The following is an 18,368-nucleotide window of genomic DNA, read 5'->3' on the forward strand; positions in this document are numbered from 1 at the left end:
TGTGTGCGTGCTAAGTTGCTTCAGTCATGTCTGGCTCTTTGCAACCCCATGGACTGTAGTCTACCAGGCTCCTATGTCCCTGGGATTCTATAGGCAAGAATACTGGAATGGATTGCCATGCCCTCCTCCAGGGTATCTTTCCAACCCAGGGATTAAACCCAAGTGTCTTGTGTATCATGCATTGGCAGGCATGTTTTTTATCACTAGCACCGCCTGGAAAGCCCATAAAGAATAATAATGTCAGTCAAATTTTCAATGAAAGTCCTGAAATTTGCTACTACCATCCATCATCTGCATTAAGAAGAACTCTGCTTTGAATTATTCTCTAATAGTAGAATAATATATATGCATATTTATTTTTAGTCTCTCATCTGGTCTCTATTTTGATCAGAAGTACATGACTCAGGCATATATATATATGTGTATATATAGAACAAAACATAAGATATATCTTTGGATTCTTTCAAAGAATACAATAACCTGTTCAGTTAGTCAGACGCAGGCCAAGATGCATGGCTTACCTTGTTAGTGTCCTAGCATACAATGCAATTCTTCTTTTATTAAAAAGAAAGCCATGTATATAGCATCACCTTCTGTGCATGATCTAAAACCAAGAAGTTTACCTATGGGAAGAATTGCCACTCTTTCTCTTCTACTTTTTAATGAGATTTCTTGTGTTCTATATACCTGACCTCCCATTTATAGCTGAACAAAGCAGAGAATCTCCAACCAGGATGTAGTCATTTTCCTGAGCACTGAAGGGTGGGTAGAACTGAATATGCAGCAATAATGTTGAGGCAAAGGGGCAGGAAAAAAACGGAGATTAAGAAACCAAGTAAATCACAGGATTACTTTGGTTTTGCCAAAGAGTGAAAAATAGTTTGAGCAAATAATTACTCTTACATCTCAAAGATTAATTTTCATGTTTTTACCTTTGAATGGACAATGGAAAATCTCTTGCACTATTTTATTTATTTATTTTATTTATTATTTAATTCTCAACAATCCATTTTGCAAACGAGTAAACCAAGTTTCAGAAAGGCTAAAAAAGAAACTTTCAATTCAGGTTCATATCTGAAGGCAAAGTCCCTGCTTCTCTATTCATTATTGCCTGTGGGGCTGGTGGAGTCAGTGAATAAAACATCAACTGCGAAGGTTTGACCACGGTGTTTTTCTTTTAATGTTTATTTAATTATCTGCTTGCATTTTCTGTCCCCCTCCCTTTTTTTCATAGTTTTTTTGTTGTTGTTTTATTTTTATTTATTTATTTATCTTTAGGACATGCTGTGTGGCATGTGAAATCTTAGTTCCTCAGCCAGCTATCGAACCCCTTCCCCCTGCTTCAGGAGCTCAGAGTCTTAACCACTGGACTGCCAGGGAAGTCCCAGACCATAGTCTTAATTTTAAAAGCAAAACTACTCCTAGCTCAAGATCTGTCTTGCACTATTTTAAATGATGAAAAAGTTACCAGCTTTAGTTGTGTAAATGTGATAGATGCTTATTAAATATGCCAGATCTGAAAAATAAGATCCAGGTCATGGAGGGCCTCCAGCATCAGCAAACACCATTGCTTTTGTTCTGGAAGCAGTGGAGAGCTGAACAGAGGTAACAGGTGTGACGAGCGCTTGCAGAAGGTCAATCTTGTATCTATGAAGATGGTAGGGGAGAGAGGAAAAGAAGGGAAGCCATCGCAGTGGTGCCTGTGTGGGGCAGTGAAGGCTTAGCTAGCATAGTCAATCAGAGGTGGAGTAGACAAATGCAAGAGAGAGTTATGATTAGGCTTGGAAACCTAAGTGAGGTTACAATGGATTTGAAATAACTGTGAGAAATTTTAGACTCTTTGAACAGCAATGGGACCATCAGAGTCCATGTCTTTCACCTCAATTTTGAAATTGCCAAGGGCCATCAACTCCTTGGCTTTGCCAAAAAGAAAATTGAGATGCAGAGAGGTGAAGTGACTTGCCCCAGATCATGAATGAATCAGTAGCAAGGTGAGGCTGGAACTCAGTTGGCTGGACTAGGGTTCACATAGAGAAAGCTTTTCATTTATTCTTGTTGATAACCCCCAAAAAGATCCCTAACCCAAATGGTACCATTTTCCCAAAGGAATAGATGGCTAAGTTTATAATTTTGTCACTACTACGTATCAGCTGATTGACCTTGGTGAGTTACTCATCCTTCTAACCTTCCATTTCCATATATGAATATGGAATAATTAAGGATAATTTAGTGATATTATAGGATTAATTGAGAGGGTTAAATGACATATTTCTTGAAGAGAGCTTCTATGCCTCTTATAGCATTAGGCCTGAGACAGGTGTAACAGCACTATGAATACTGAAATAGCTCTATGCCTGAAACAGACCTAATATCAGTGATCTCTAACCACCACCATCACCGCCATCACCATCACCATCGTCAGCTTTGCTGACAATTATTCTCCACCATTATAGGACAAATGACTTGTCTACTATAGGTCAATATCATTATCTAGAATTTTTGAACTCCTTAATTAATCTCTTCAGTCCTGACTAATTCAGCTCCCAGCTGCCTTTGAGACACACAGCCATTGCCAGGTCTTAGTTTTGTCATCTAAAAAAATTGGACGTGTGTGTGTGTGTGTGTGTGTGTGTATAGAGGGCTGGGGGTAGTGTTTGAACGAAAGGCAAATTCTTTTTCTTTTTTCCTTAGCAGATCATTTTCTTTAGATTTCTTTTTAATTGGAGGATAATTACTTTACAATGTTGTGCTGGTTTCTGCCATGCAGCAATGTGAATCAGCTGTATGTAAACGTAGATCCCCTCCTTCTTGAGCTCCCCCTACCAACACCCCATCCCACCCCTCTAGGTCATCACGAGCACCAGGCTGAGCTCCCTGTGTTACACAGCACGTCCCACTAGCTATCTGTTCTACACATGGTCGTGTATATATGTCAATGCTACTGTCTCAATTCATCCCACCCCTTCCTTCCCCCACTGTGCCCACAAGTCTGTTCGCTACCTCTGCATAAAGATTAATTCTAATCTGTCTTTCAGTTTTAACTGTGTATGTTCTGTGCTATAGTCAGATAACCCATTTTTTGATTTTCATAAAAACATTCACAGTATAAATAATAAATATTGGGTAGCAGACCAGAGGGTCAGACTCACACTTTTTGGGTGATAAAAAATAAAAAGAAGTATCATTTTTATTGAATTCTGTATTAGTTTTCTCAGAGGGCCATAATAAAGACCTGCAGACTGGGTGACTAAAATAACAGAAATTTATTTTCTCGCAATTCTGGAGCTTGGAGGTCAGAAATCAAGGTGTCAGCAGAGTTGGTTTTTTCAGAGGCTTGGAGATGCTGTCTTCCTCCTGTGTCTTCACGTGGTTCTCCCTCTGTGTAGGTCTCTTCCTCTTATAAGATCACTGTTCATCGCTTCTCAGCCTTTGGGCTAAGACAGAGTATAGTATCTGTTCTTATAAGGTCACTGGTCATATTGGATCAGGGCCCCACCCATATGACCTCGTTTTAATTTAATGACCTCGTTAAAGACCTGGTCTCCAAATAAGGTCACATTCTGAGCTGCTGGGGGCTGGAATTCAACATATTAATTTTAGAGGGCACTAATCAGACCTTAACAAATGCAACCATGACCAGGCTTTTTCGAGCTTCATGGGCAGAAGTCTCTAGTCTCCACAACAATGCTGCAAGGTCAGTACTGCGATCCCCATTACTCACATCAGGAAACTGAGCCTCGGTGGGGTTAAGTGTCTCACCCACAGTTAATAAGTGGTGAAGTGGCAATCAGAACACAGGCCTGTTTTGCATCAAAGCTGGTATTCTTTCCACTATAGTCTATTACAGGAAACAGGGAATCACTGGGGCCCTAAAGCCATTGCATTCATTTTTTTTTTCCGAGGCAGAGTAGAAAATAGCTCTGCCTTCCCTTGTTGATGGTGACTGTTCAGGAGAACAATGTGCTCTCAGGGATGGTGGCCAAGCCTTCATCACAGTGGTTGGACAAGCTACCCTTGGCAACCTCCACTAAGGGCTCAACGGACAGCTAAACATCACCCTTTGGGATGTTTTGTTCCCTTTAAACAGGGATAAGGCTCTCCACCTATGGTCTTCTCCTTTGCCTGAAATTCTCTTTTCTTTCCCCATCACATGTTTAAGCATTGCCAATCCTTCAGGGTCTGATCAGTGACCCTGGTCACTCCAAAATCCACCCAACTCCCCCAGGCCAACTTTTTCTAGTCATCTTATTACTTCACACTGCAGCTCACTTTCCCCACCACGCTCATCTGTCCATGGAATTCTCCAGGCAAGAATACTAGAGTGGGTTGCCATTCCCTTTCCCAGGGGATCTTCCTGATCCGGGGATTGAAGCCAGGTCTCCTGCATTGCACGTGGTTTCTTTACTGATTAAGCCACCAGTGAAGCCCCGGAGACAGGCCAAAATGGGGGCAGTTCTTACTGGTATTTACTAGCTGGGCAACCTGAATAAGTCTAATAACCTCTCTGAAAGCCTTCATTTTCTCATGCATGAATTAGGAGAAAACACCTACCTCCTAGTCTTATTGTGAGGCAAATTAAGTGAATGAACATACTTATAATTACATTTAGGGCAGTGTTTGGTCCCTAGTAGACATTTAGTAAATAGCATCTTTTAAGCTCACATTTTTCTTTCAGTCTCTGTTTCATGCCTTCCTGATATGATTGAGAGCTTTTTCAAGACAAGGACCATAACTTAGTTCATTTCGTGCATGCAAGTTAAGCATAACTTAGCACGATTTTAGGCCTATGGAACGTTCTCTGTTGTGTTGTAACTGCGCACCACATTTGATACTACATGAAATATATGACACAACCTCAAATAACAGCCTTGGCTGCTGAATTGCATCAACTATTGGGTAGATCACCTCTGAGTCTATACTCCCATGAGTCCATTCATTCATCCACCATTGATTGATTGCCTCCTAAATGCATCCCCCCTAAGATTCTGTTTCTACGTAATTTCTTTAGTGGAGAGAGGACCATAGGGTTGTGATAGAAAGTGCCAGGAGTGTGGCTAGGGCAATGGGAAGCTGAAAGCTTTGACCTGCAGACCTCAAACCTCCCTCTGCATCAGAAACAGCTGGGGCGGATACAGACACACCCCCTCACTCCTGCCCCCACCAGAAATGCTAATTCAGTTGATCTGACATGATGTTAAAACAACAAACAAATGAAGAGAGGAAACAAAGAAGTTCCCCAGGAGCTTATTCTGATGCGAAGGCAAGGATAAGAACCATTTAAGCAGATAATGCTCAAATACTCCAGGGAGCTTCCTTCTAGGGTGGTACTACCCAGGGTGATGTTAAGGGTAGGAGTTGTGCTTGGACCCAAGCCAGGAGCAGAGACCTGAACTGGAGGAAGGAGGAGGCACCTGGGCAGAGGGTAATCAAATGTGGGCTTTCTTTTACCTCCTGCCTTCTTTCTCCCCAGGAGGAACCAAGGAAAGTATTAAGGCTGGGGTCCCCAGGGAAGAGGGGCTGAGGACACCTGAGAGCACAGTAGGGCAGAGCTGTGTAGAGCTTAGGAAATCATTTCCAGAACAAGCCTCACTATTTCCCTCTATATACCAAGCTTGGAATCACAACTTGATCAGACCTCATAGATCTGGCCATTTCATGAACAGTCTTCTTAACTTGCAAGGTGTACAACCTCCTTGACCTCCTCCCACCCCTTCAATCAAAATTGGGCTGCTCAGGGCTGATGAAGGGATAGAGACCAGTTCATTTGAAGCCCTGGTTGTTTAGAAGATTTAGGAGAGCAGTTCCCTGATGTGTTTCAGGTCAGTTTCACAATGAATGTTCCTGGTGCATAATCCCTCTGAGAGAGAATGTGGTTTAAGACTGCTTCAAGTAATCTAGACCTTTGTCCTCCAAGAGCAGTAATGCTGAGAATCACGCCACTTCTTCCCGGCATATGATGTCAGGGTGCTTGGTTTCCCTCCCCAATCTTCTAACTTCACAGACAGGAAAATAGAGTCTGAGGAACCAGGAAGTGGCTCATCCATCACAAGGTTACTGCTGAGCATGAGGTCATATCTCTCAGCTTTTTCTAAGACACAGCAGGCTCATATAGGTTGGTGAGTTTTAGTAGACTGTGTCCAGAATTTATAATTTCAAAGGATAAAGAAATTGGGAATGACATAAGATAATTCTCTTTTTCTGTCTCTGCTCATCGCTGAGTCTTTTAGTTGTTGTCTGCCATTTATGCTGGAGAAGGAAATGCCAACCCACTCCAGTACTCTTGCCTGGAAAATCCTATGGAGAGAGGAGCCTGGTGGGCTTCAGTCCATGGTGTCTTAAAGAGTCTGACATAACTGAGCACATTTATTTTAGGAATTTGGAATAAATATGAACGTCTTGGGGATTTACAAAAAAAGGGGGAGCCCTACTCAAGATATATCACCTTGACGGTGGAATTTTACTCTGGGCTTTTCGTTGGATAGATCGGAAATTTTTTCCCGTTAGCCAAGTTAAACAGCCTCCACTAGCTTCCTCACTGATAAAAACAGCTGGAGGGTTACTGAGACATTATTGATGTAGGTGAGAAAAGTTCACTTTCAGAACTCCTCCCAAACATAGCAGGAACCCTGAAAGCGGGACTGAGCTTCAGCTGGTATCCTTGTTCATATGGGTCAGGCTCATGCCATATTGGTTGTCAAATATTTTTAATATTACCTCTCTCTCAAAACAATGGCCTTCTTCCTTTAAGTGGAAGACCTTCCCTTTACCCTTATTATATAACTGATGACTTATTTTTGGGGGCTCCAAAATCACTGCAGATGGTGATTGCAGCCGTGAAATTAAAAGATGCTTACTCATTGGAAGGAAAGTTATGACCAACCTAGACAGCATATTCAAAAGCAGAGACATTACTTTGCCAACAAAGGTCCGTCTAGTCAAGGCTATGGTTTTTTCCAGTGGTCATGTATGGATATGAGAGTTGGACTGTGAAGAAAGCTGAGTGCCAAAGAATTGATGCTTTTGAACTGTGGTGTGGAGAAGACTCTTGACAGTCCCTTGGACTGCAAAGAGATCCAACCAGTCCATTCTAAAGGAGATCAGTCCTGGGTGTTCTTTGGAAGGACTGATGCTAAAGCTGAAACTCCAATACTGTGGCCACCTCATGTGAAGAGTTGACTCATTGGAAAAGACTCTGATGCTGGGAGGGATTGGGGGCAGGAGGAGAAGGGGACGACAAAGGATGAGATGGCTGGATGGCATCACTGACTTGATGGACGTGAGTTTGAGTGAACTCTGGGAGTTGGTGACGGACAGGGAGGCCTGGCATGCTGCGATTCATGGGGTCGCAAAGAGTCAGACATGACTGAAAGACTGAACTGAACTGAACTGATTATCTTTTTTTCTGCATCCGGAGAATACCCCCTTCCCCACAGTGTGGTCCTTTCTATAATTGTATTTCTGTTGAATTGTGATTCTGTGGCTACAAAATAGGTCAACAGAGAAAAAGATGTCAATTTAATCAAGGAACTATGTCCAAGGATGGTGGGGGAAGTTGGGAACGTCAGAAAGCATTGGCCAGTGGCTATTATACAAAGGGACCAGACATGACCATTTGGGAGGGGGGGAGGTGTGACCTTTGGTCATTATCATGATCAAGGTAATCCTTGCTAGCTGTCAAAGGCCAATATTACAAAGTGATGAAAAGATGTGCAGTCATCTCCAATCCCTTTAATACCTCAGTCCCTTCCTGGCTCTCAAGTATTAAGGGAGACTCATTAACTATTCATGGCACCCCACTCCAGTACTCTTGCCTGGAAAATCCCATGGGTGGAGGAGCCTGGTAGGCTGCAGACCATGGGGTCGTGAAGAGTTGGACACGACAGAGTGACTTCACTTTCACTTTTCCCTTTCATGCATTGGAGAAGGAAATGGCAACCCACTCCAGTGTTCTTGCCTGGAGAATCCCAGGGACGGGGGAGCCTGGTGGGCCGCCATCTATGGGGTCGCACAGAGTCGGACATGACTGAAGCGACTTAGCAGCAGCAGCAGCATTAACTATTCAGCTACTAAATTTTCTTTCCTTGATTAACTGCTTCAAAACGGAACCAGTTAATACAGGCAGAAAGTGGATGCCTAAAAAGATTAAATTGCCTCTGAAATACCTGATTCATCCCCTAGACAGTTATTACCCCCAGGCTAAATCAGCCTGCTTCATACCCACCAAAGCCTACTGCTTTTCAATAAGGAATGAGTTGCTATGCTTTCCCTATGGTAGATGCATCTGGCCTTAAATATCTATTCCTGTAACCTAAATTGCGAAGCGTTTTCCAGAAGCCATTGAGTTGCAGAATTAAAAAAATGTATTTCATTGCCAGATCTGCAAATTGGGTCAGTTTTCCAGGGCCTTATGCTTCCTTCTTTCCCCTTGGGGAAGAGGAAAAGGAGGCAGCCAACAACTGGTGATTGAAACATGATCCTTGCTGGCGTGTAAGTCTTGGCTGTCTCTCCATGTGCCATCCTGGCCAAGTCCTCTGATGCTCATGGCAATGCCTGGACCAATGCCTGCCCTTCCTGATGGCTGCCCTCTGGATTCCGCTGTCAGGGTGGTTCCACTGCAGCTGGCATCACTGAAGCTCTGCATGACTTTTAATTACATTTGAGCCTCAGAAAAGTCCGTGAGAGAGTTAGAGGAGGTCTAAGTATCCCCATTTCATAGATGGACAAACTGGATTCAGGGAAGATAAATGACTTATTCAAGGATACAATTAGATTTTTTCTTCTATAATTTTGTTTATTTATTTATGGCTCTGTTGGGTCTTCACTGCTGTACGGGTTTTCTCCAGCTGTAGTGAGTGGGGCTACTCTTTAGTTGCAGCTCACAGGCTTCTCATTGTGTTGCTTCCCTTGTTGCAGACCACGGGCTTCGGTAGTTGCGGCACATGGGCTCAGTAGTCGTGGCTCCCAGGCTCCAGAGCACCGGCTCAACAGCTGTGGCCCACAGGCTTAGTTGCTCTGTGCCACGTGGGATCTTCCTGGACCAGGGATCAAACCTGCGTCTCCTGCAGTTGGCAGGCGGATTCTTTACCACTGAGCCACCAGGGAAGCCCCTGATGCAATTAGTTTGGTTCCTATCTCCTGCCTCTTTGTCAAGTATTCTTTTCACAAAAATATGAATTTTAGAAAGTCACTAAGAAGAGAAAAGTAGTTTGTCCTGGTCCCTAAACCCATAGGATCTGGGATTATTCCATGTGATTCTCTACTTTTCAAATGCAACCGTGATTAATCTGGTCATCAAAAAAACCTTGTTATCATCACCAGCGTTGTAAAGCGATAGCAATCAAGAATCAATATATGATATATTCTCTATTAATATTCTATGTTATATACTCTAAAAATCTCTAAAATATATCTTGTATTTTTGTGACCAATAGGCATAGCCCATTGACATGGGTCTTAAAGTCAATTTAGGGGCCTCCCTGGTGAGTCAGTAGTAAAGAATCCATGGGCAATACAGGAGATGTGAGTTCGATCCCTGGGTCAAGAATGTCCCCTGGAGAAGGGAATGGCAACCCATTCTAGTATTCTTGCCTGAGAAATCCCGTGGACAGAGAAGCGTGGCAGGCTTTAGTCCATGGAGTTGCAGAAGAGTCAGACAGGACTTAGCAATGAAACGCACACACAAAAGTCAGTTTAATAGATTGCTGCCAGGCTTAAAAGAAGACATAGGGTAAGAGAATAGAACAGCACTGAAAACGTAAGAGTGTGTTGCATGTAGCCAAGGAAAGGACTGTTCTCTGAATCCTTTTGTTCATATGTACTGAACCATAAGGTTAAAAGTATTTCATACTGAGTAGTCTTTCCTCTTTCTCCTTTCTCTTTCCTCTTCTCTCTCCTTCTCTCTGTCTCTAGGAAACCTACCTAAAGATCTGCTATCTTTGATCCATTCGCAGGTACCATCCCCGGTCTTCCCCAGCCACCATCTCTCCTGACATTATCCTTTCATCACCCCAGGGTCTGGAGTGGACACTGTTCTCTACAGTTGTTGCCTTTAAGCTCTTTCCTTTCTCCCCTCCACTGAAAATGCCCATTTGCCGTGTGACCTTGGAGTCAGCATTTCCTAGTCCTTTTCTAAGTTTGATCAACAACTCTATCTCTAAATCATCTTATTTCCATTTCAGGCAAGGCAACTCAAACTTGAAGACATGAAGTCCCCAAGGAGAACCACTTTGTGCTTTGTGATTATTGCCATTTATTCTTCCCAAGCTACACTGAGTTTGAATTTAGAGTCTATTGTTTATCATTCGGTGAGTAAATCCATGTCTGCTATATTTCCCTGTCACATTTTTTTCTGGTTTCCTGGGAAAATCATAGGCAGAAACTGCTTTACACAAATGTTCAGGGCCTTTGAGAACATGTTGCAAATGGGGGGAGGGAGTGGTGGGCCATAAATGGTATTCATCTGATAATAACACCCTGGGTACAACACGTCATACTCTGGAATCAGTGGTGATGTCAAGGGCTTCCCTCCTTAATGAATTTACCGCTTCTAGGCTTGGAGCTCCACCCTATGAAACTGACAGCCCATCGATAAAGCAGATTTTGAGGGCTGAGCAGGACATGCGTCCTCAAAGGAATTTTTTTTTTTTTTTTTAACCAGGAGCATCAGACTAAAACACATTTCAAGAGGTGTTAATTTGTGTCGTGTTATAATCACAGATCTATATACTTGAAAGGGCCATGGGTGATCACCCAAGCTTTTGTAAAACAAATTAGCCAGGTTGTTTGGTCCTTGGGAAGTTAATGGGAGTTTAGCTCACCCCCTTGTTCCTTGTGGGAATCACTGGGATCTTCTTTCCTTAGGCTACTCCATGCACCAAAGCGGGGCATATTACTGGTTATGAAATCTTATGGGACAGATGTGATTCTCTCTGTGTCAGCTTTTTCATCTGTAAAATAATGAAAATAATAGTATTGATTTACTGCTTGCTATGAGAATTAAATTAGTTAATATTTACAAAATGCTTTAGACTAGTGCCTGACACATGTAAAAAGGCCTTATCAGTGTTTGCTATTATCATTTCTCTTCTTGTATTTTTTTCTACTGGCTTTTCAAAAAGATATTTCAGTGCTACTTCATTCCATCTGTCACAACTGTTAAGAGTTTTTCATTGATAGATATTAGCATCAGAAAATGTCTCCTCTTTTCCTGGTTGGAGATTTTCAATTTTAATTCTCTGTCCTCTATTCATTCCAGTTGTTGGTTCTGTTTTTGTGTTTGTGTTTGCTTGATCTTTATTCTTTATTTTTTGTGTAGCTTTTAGTATATTTCTTTGCTTTACTGGTTCTTTTATAAACAATGCATGTTTGAGATTCTTTTCTTTTAACCTGTGGAGAAGGCAATGGCACCCCACTCCAGTACTCTTGCTTGGAAAATCCCATGGACGGAGGAACTTGGTAGGCTACAGTCCTTGGGGTCGCAAAGAGTCGGACACAACTGAGCGACTTCACTTTCTTTCTTTCTTTTAATCTGACTGTGATTGGGGAGTGTAATTTATTCACATTTGACGTCATTTAAAATTCTTGCTCTTACTTTCAGGATTTTTTATGGGTTTATGCATTTCTTTCCTCTTTTTCATTTTTGTGTCTTTCTTAGTTTGACCTAGGTCTTGTCTTTTTATTTATTTCTCTCATAATTTGGGAAGTATACTTTGTGTCTCTTCTTCCAAATTGCAATATGCCGGATACAACCCTTGTGATTCTATGCAGCAGCTTGCTCTTATAAATAGAAGATGGAAACATTACTTTTCCCGAGGATGTGCATGGTCAGTACAGAAGTCTACTTACCCCATGCATATGGGGAGAAAGCCAGAGACTGACCTGATCAATGGGGTCAGCCTTGCCTCTGTTCCGGAGATTCCCAGCATTCCTGGCTACAGCGATACCCTTCCACTGTGCCAGCTCTACCTTCCCGAGCATCCATAACAAAGCTCCTCCATCAGCCTGGTGGACCAGGATATCTTCCTGGATATTCCCACCACCATCCTAAAGGGCCCCACTTTCCCCCTTTAGATATGCCTTCAAGATATAATATTTTCATCCGGTTTGGAGGCTGAAGACCTCCATTGAAGAGATGCCCTTGAAACTGCCTTATCAGCTTATAGGGCCCTAGGCTGCCACTCAGCTCCCACTTCTACATTGTAACAGTACACACGGTGTAACATACAGTGATGCCCTGTTAAAAAAAATGACCATTGTCACCATTTTTAAGTGTGCATTTCAGTAGTGTTAAATACATTCACACTGTCACACAATCCATCTGCAAAACCATCTTGCAAAACTGAAACTCTGTATCCATTAAACAAACCCCCCTCAGCCCCCCGACATGATCCCAGCTCCTAGAACTCACTGTTCTACTTTCTGACTCCATGATTTTGATGACTCTTGAGTACGTCATGCAAGTGGAATCATACAGTATTTGTCTTTTTGGCTTATTCACTTAGGGTAAAGTGCTAAAAATGTATCTGTTGTATTAATAGTATGCATCAGAATTTCCTTCCTTTCTTAAGTCTGAATAAGTATCCATTGTATGTATATCCTACGTTTTGTTAATCTGTTTATCCATTAATGCACATTTGGGTTCCTCTCACCTCCTGGCTGCTGTGAACAATGCTGCTCTGAACATGGGGGTGCAAATACAGTGTGACAGCCTTTTGAAGTGTGATTGATGATGTAGCTTCTCAAACTTCAATGTGTGCATGAATCCAGCTGGGAACCTTCTTAAAGTGCAAATTTCAGCTCAGGAAGTCTGAGGGTTGGGCTCTGGGTGTTGCCTTCTGACTAGTTACTCTTGTTCCCGTCCCAGTGATCACACTGGGAGCAGCAAGGCTGCAGATTCTCAACGCTGGGATCAACCCTGAGTCCAAAGCCCGGCTATAACTCTCACTAACTTCGGAAATTTCATCTCCTTTTTTTCATCTCCCTGAACCTGTTTTCTCACATAATATGAGAAATAAATAGTGTCTCATTCTTCAGCTTCTTTAGGATTACCTGTTCTCAGATATACATGGCTTAGCATCATGATTGGCACACAGCAAATGCATAAGATTTGGTGGTTATTTTTACTATTCTGGTACAAATAAACCTGGGTTCGCATGCCCAGGAAGAAGATATTTTAACGGGATCCCTGCTGAGACAATTGAGGCAAAGATGCAAAACTGGGTGAGATCTGTGACTATATATTTGTCATCTGGCTCCCTGGTTTGTTTGTTTGTTTGTTTGTTTTTGCACTTCTAAAAATGCCATCTCTCATTTCTGACTGTCTGCTCCCTCTTCAGGCCACTCCCCACACTCCCATTACTTGTAAAGTTCAACAAGTGGGGCATTTCCTGGAATCGGTGACCTTGTATCTTCTGACTGAAGCTTGGCAAACAGGAAATCCCTTCTGGGCAGAGCTGGTCATTGTCCTCTGATACCCATCTGGGTACCTTTCCATGGACAGGCAGAGGCTCTGGTTTTTGTCTGAAATCGTACTCAGCATTAAGAGACCCTGGCAGGATCTGTGTGCAGCCTCATATTTCCCCGAACTGGGGTGACATGAGACTCAGGCAGGCAAGACTGTCCCCCAGTGAGCCCAGGCCAGATGGGCACATGGGCTGTCAGCACTGCCAGAGATGCATCACGTTTTTCACGTTCCTTGTTTTTCAAAATGTGAGAGACCGAGGCTTGGAATGAATGAATGAATGACTTTTCCAGTTAGAGAGAATAAAAGGCAGAGGGATCAGTTCTTGGTGTGACTCCAACACCTGCCTTCTTGAAATCCAGGCCCCATGACCTGGCAGTCTAACTCTCGGTGCTTAGTCAAATCTGGGTGGCCGAGGGTCTTTGCCCCCACCAGCATCACCAGTGAACAGCTCAGAGGCTTCAGTGCTTTTAGATGTTTTCCCTCCGTCTTTTCCCAATGATTGTTGTTCAGTCACTAAGTCGTGTTTGACTTTTTGCAACCCCATGGACTGCAGCACGTCAGGCCTCCCTGTCCCCCACTGTCTCCTGGAGTTTGTCCATTGAATCGATGATGCTATCCAACCATCTCATCCTCTGCTGCCCTCTTCTCCTTTTGCCTTCAAACTTTCCCAGCCTCAGGGTCTTTTCCAGTGAGTTGGCTCTTTGGCCAGCAGGTGGCCAAAGTATTGGAGTTTCAGCTTCAGCATCAGTCCTTCCAATGAATATTCAGGATTGATTTCCTTTAGGATTGACTGGTTTGATCTCATTGCTGTCCAAGGGACTCTCAAGAATCTTCTCCAGTACCACAATTCAAAAGCATCAATTTTTTGGCACTCAGCCTTCTTTATTGTTCAACTCTCACATCTATACATGACTACTGGAAAGACCATAGCTTTGACTGTACGGACCTTTGTCAGCAAAGTGATATCTTTGCTTTTTAATACACTGTCTAGGTTTGTCACAGCTTTCCTTCCAAAAAGCAAGCAACTCAATGATTACAGGGTTTAAAATCAAAAGTCAGTTATTCTCATAAAAAGTTGTGAGAAATAAAGAGTTATTCCTCACTGAATAACGGAGCCAGTAGGCAACAGCTATATGGAAGCCACACTTAATAGAGGTGTTCCATGAAAGTTTCAGATAATCACCATGAAGATTCAAGACATAGTTAAAGAGCAGAGGTTCTCAATAACTGGCCTCCTGTCCAGGGATGTGCCGGTTAAAAAAGCAGTTTTCTTTACCCTATTTGAGACCTGCTAAATCTGATTGGGGGAGGGAAGGGAGAGGAGTCTCATGCTCATGAAGATTAGAAGTGCGCTACAAGAGAGGACTGAAATGTACCTTGATTTTAACCCACAGTTGCCAGTGGCAAGTCATTAATTCTCTAGCGACCCCTGGAAAATGGAGGAAATGAAACCTTGGCCTGCTTCCCAAAGGTGACCTCTGGTAGTCACCTTCTCCTGGGCTGAGTCCCCCTGCAGCAAGCCCACAAAGAGTGAACAGAGAAAGCTTCCTGGTGGCTCCCCCTACCTCCCCCGAATCCCAGGGAGGATGGAGGCAGGAAGACAGCCAAAGAACCTTTCTTTCTGCCCAGGCTCAGCGCCAGAGCAGACTCCCGGGGAAGTTGGGCAGGAACCAGCCCTATATATCGACTTTGTTATTTCTTGGTCCGTTCACATCTCGGTAGAGCTGAGATAACCTCACGGAAAAGGAGGCAGCACCTGAGCTTGCACATTCCAAACATCAGTCATCATTCCTCTGTTCACTTCTTCAAGAACATTTGCGGACTCTCAGGTCCCTTCACATTTCCTGTGGACATTAATACTAGTCGCTGAAAAGAAGGCAGGGGTGGAAGAGGCAATAGAGAAAGAGACAAAGTACTGGTTAAGAGAGACGGGGTCACCGAGAGGAACCCAGTTTCCCCATGCTTTCCCAGGATATCGCCTGGCAAGATGATGCTGTGCCTGTGTGGATAAGTGCAGACTTAGGAGGAAGGTTAGCTGGGTTTGAGTCCCGATTCTGCCATTTCAAGGCCGTGTGACCTTAGGCAAGTTATTTGACCTCTCCGCGCCTGTGTTTTCTCATCTGTGAAATGCAGATGATGACAGTATCTACACCTTAGATTGTCATGAGGATAAAATAAACAAGCACACACCAAGCACTTAGCAGTGCCTGGCACCAGGTGTTGAAGACGTCTTAGGAACTATTCTTCTTGATATCGTTAAGGTGGGAGATAACTATGAAAAAATGGCAGAGACCACAGAGGGCAAAACAAGCTCTGTCTCAGGTGGTGCTCTCTGGTAAGGGGGCGGCGGGGGCGGGGGGAGGGAGTTCAAGGTAAACTACACACCCTGGAGGGAGGGGGTTATCTGGCTCCTCTACTGAGACTTAAAAGAAGTTTGGGATGGGAAACTCATCGTAGGAAAACTCACTTGAAGGCAGGGATGAGCTAGGAGCCACATATCAGGTCAGATCAGATCAGATCAGTCACTCAGTCATGTCCGACTCTTTGCGACCCCAAGAATCACAGCACGCCAGGCCTCCCTGTCCATCACCAACTCCCAGAGTTCACTCAGACTCATGTCCATCAAGTCAGTGATGCCATCCAGCCATCTCATCCTCTGTTGTCCCCTTCTCCTCCTGCCCCCAATCCCTCCCAGCATCAGAGTCTTTTCCAGTGAGTCAACTCTTCGCATGAGGTGGTCAAAGTACTGGAGTTTCAGCTTTAGCATCAGTCCCTCCAAAGAAATCCCAGGGCTGATCTCCTTCAGAATGGACTGGTTGGATCTCCTTGCAGTCCAAGGGACTCTCAAGAGTCTTCTCCAACACCACAGTTCAAAAGCATCAATTCTTTGGCATTCAGCTTTCTTTACAGCCCAACTCTCACATCCATACATGACCACTGGAAAAACCATAGCCTTGACTAGATGGACCTTTGTTGGCAAAGTAATGTCTCTGCTTTTGAATATGCTATCTAGGTTGGTCATAACTTTCCTTCCAAGGAGTAAGCGTCTTTTCATTTCATGGCTGCAGTCACCATCTGTAGTGATTTTGGAGCCCAGAAAAATAAAGTCTGACACTGTTTCCACTGTTTCCCCATCTATTTCCCATGAAGTGATGGGACCGGATGCCATGATCTTCGTTTTCTGAATGTTGAGCTTTAAGCCAACTTTTTCACTCTCCTCTTTCACTTTCATCAAGAGGCTTTTGAGTTCCTCTTCACTTTCTGCCATAAGGGTGGTGTCATCTGCATATCTGAGGTTATTGATATATCAGGTCAAGGTGAGGTTATAAGCTTCGGAGCTGGCAGTGAGCCCAGCAGCAAAGCCAATCAATGTCAGTTCTTAAAGAAGCCACGTGTTGACAGTAGATGAGCTTTATGGAGATGAAGCAAGTGGTTTATGCAGTCGGGGGGCAGGGGGTGTTCTGTGTGAATGGTGCCCCCAGAACAGTGTGATGCCGTGCCCCAGAATAGCACTTACTGTGTCACTAAAGCTATTCTAGTGTTCTACACTGATTAATCATTTGCTCCTCACAACAACCTCATGAGGCAAGCTATTTGTATCTGTATACTACAGGTGAATGCTGAGGCACAGAAAGGTTAAGTAACTTGCTCACGGTCACACAGCCATTTTATGGAAGAGCTAGGATTTGAATCAATGTCTGCAGAGTACTTAACTCTTAACTATCATACTATATGATGTAACTAATGTTTTTAAGAGCTTAGTATAGTCCACATTGCAGTTGGCTTAATTCTCATAGCAATTCTATGAGGTCGACACTATTATTCCATTATACAGAAAAGAAAACTGAGGCTCAAAGAGACTAAGTAACTTCCTCAAAGTTGTAGGCGAGTAAGGGGCACAGCTCTGTACCCTAGAAGTCTGGCTCTAGAGCTGGGTCTCAAAGGCCTTGCCCCAGAAAGCAACCATAAAACCATCGAAGAGTAAAAGGCTAGAGAAGGAGAAAATAATTTCTAAACATGCATAGCCTAAATAGTCCCAAGGCCACAGAAATACTGGGGTGGGGACAGGCTGAGTGAGTGCAGAGGAGAGGTCGTGAGACTCATCTGAAGTGCCGCCCGAATGACTCAGGATTCAAGCCCCAGTGCAATGGAGAACAGCATAATTTATACTTCTTGACAGGCCTCAAGCTGCAGGAACTCTGAGAGACTCAGATAGGCTGATTTCTTCCGCTTCTGAATCTAGTGACTGGTCTATAAAAAGTCAATGCCAAGGTCATATTCCAGAAGCCAATCCATTGCATCTTCCCTACCCTCCCATTGCTGGTGGACCGCCATTCACAGGGCATGAGGTATTGACCCAGAGCCAGCAGCCCTACGCTCAGCTTGAACATTCCTGGGCCTGTGAGCAGAAAACCATCATGAAAAGACATTGCTAACACTCACTGACTATTTTCTAAAATGTTCTTTCAGCTTCTCCATGAACATGAACTAATGGAGGAGGATCCAGTAAGACAAAAACGAGCTGGTATGTAAACATTTCCTTGACCGTCTTTTCTAGTAAGTCCCATCAAACAGCATGTGTTGTAACTTTTTGAAACACTGGTATCTACATGATTCGATCTCCAAGCACCTCAGGGTTCAATTTCTAGAAGTAACTGCGAAGGCACTCCATTCTCTGTCAAATGACATTAAAGGGATCTTATCAACACCCTCCATCCAAGTGTCCTGTCCCATCACCACTCCTCAGATCCCAAAGACTACCCCATGGCCCTTCCCCCAGCAGCCCTGTACCACCACCAAAAAGCCGCTTCTCTCCTCTCAACCCAGCAACCTTGCCTCTTTTCTTTTTCCTTTTTCTTTTAATCTTGGCTCCTCTCACTCCTCACTTAGTCTCATGGATCAATTT

At 43.5% G+C, this 18,368-nt stretch overlaps 1 protein-coding gene across 12 annotated transcripts in view; it reads left to right on the forward strand.

Annotated features, from left to right (window-relative positions):
• ADGRF5 (adhesion G protein-coupled receptor F5) overlaps positions 1–18,368 on the forward strand; it is a 134,457-nt gene that overhangs the window by 44,827 nt on the left and 71,262 nt on the right. For all 12 annotated transcript variants that reach the window (XR_008711515.1, XR_008711514.1, XM_055571254.1 and 9 more), the window contains exons 2-3: positions 10,179–10,304; positions 17,933–17,987. Coding sequence is in view for 10 of the 12 variants with exons in the window: in XM_055571249.1 (XP_055427224.1) it covers positions 10,179–10,304; positions 17,933–17,987 (181 nt within the window). In the remaining 2 variants the exon portion in view is untranslated. The remainder of the gene's footprint in view (positions 1–10,178; positions 10,305–17,932; positions 17,988–18,368) is intronic.

The sequence above is a fragment of the Bubalus kerabau genome, chromosome 3 (genome assembly GCF_029407905.1).
Source record: "Bubalus kerabau isolate K-KA32 ecotype Philippines breed swamp buffalo chromosome 3, PCC_UOA_SB_1v2, whole genome shotgun sequence".
Classification (NCBI taxonomy): Eukaryota; Metazoa; Chordata; class Mammalia; order Artiodactyla; family Bovidae; genus Bubalus; species Bubalus kerabau.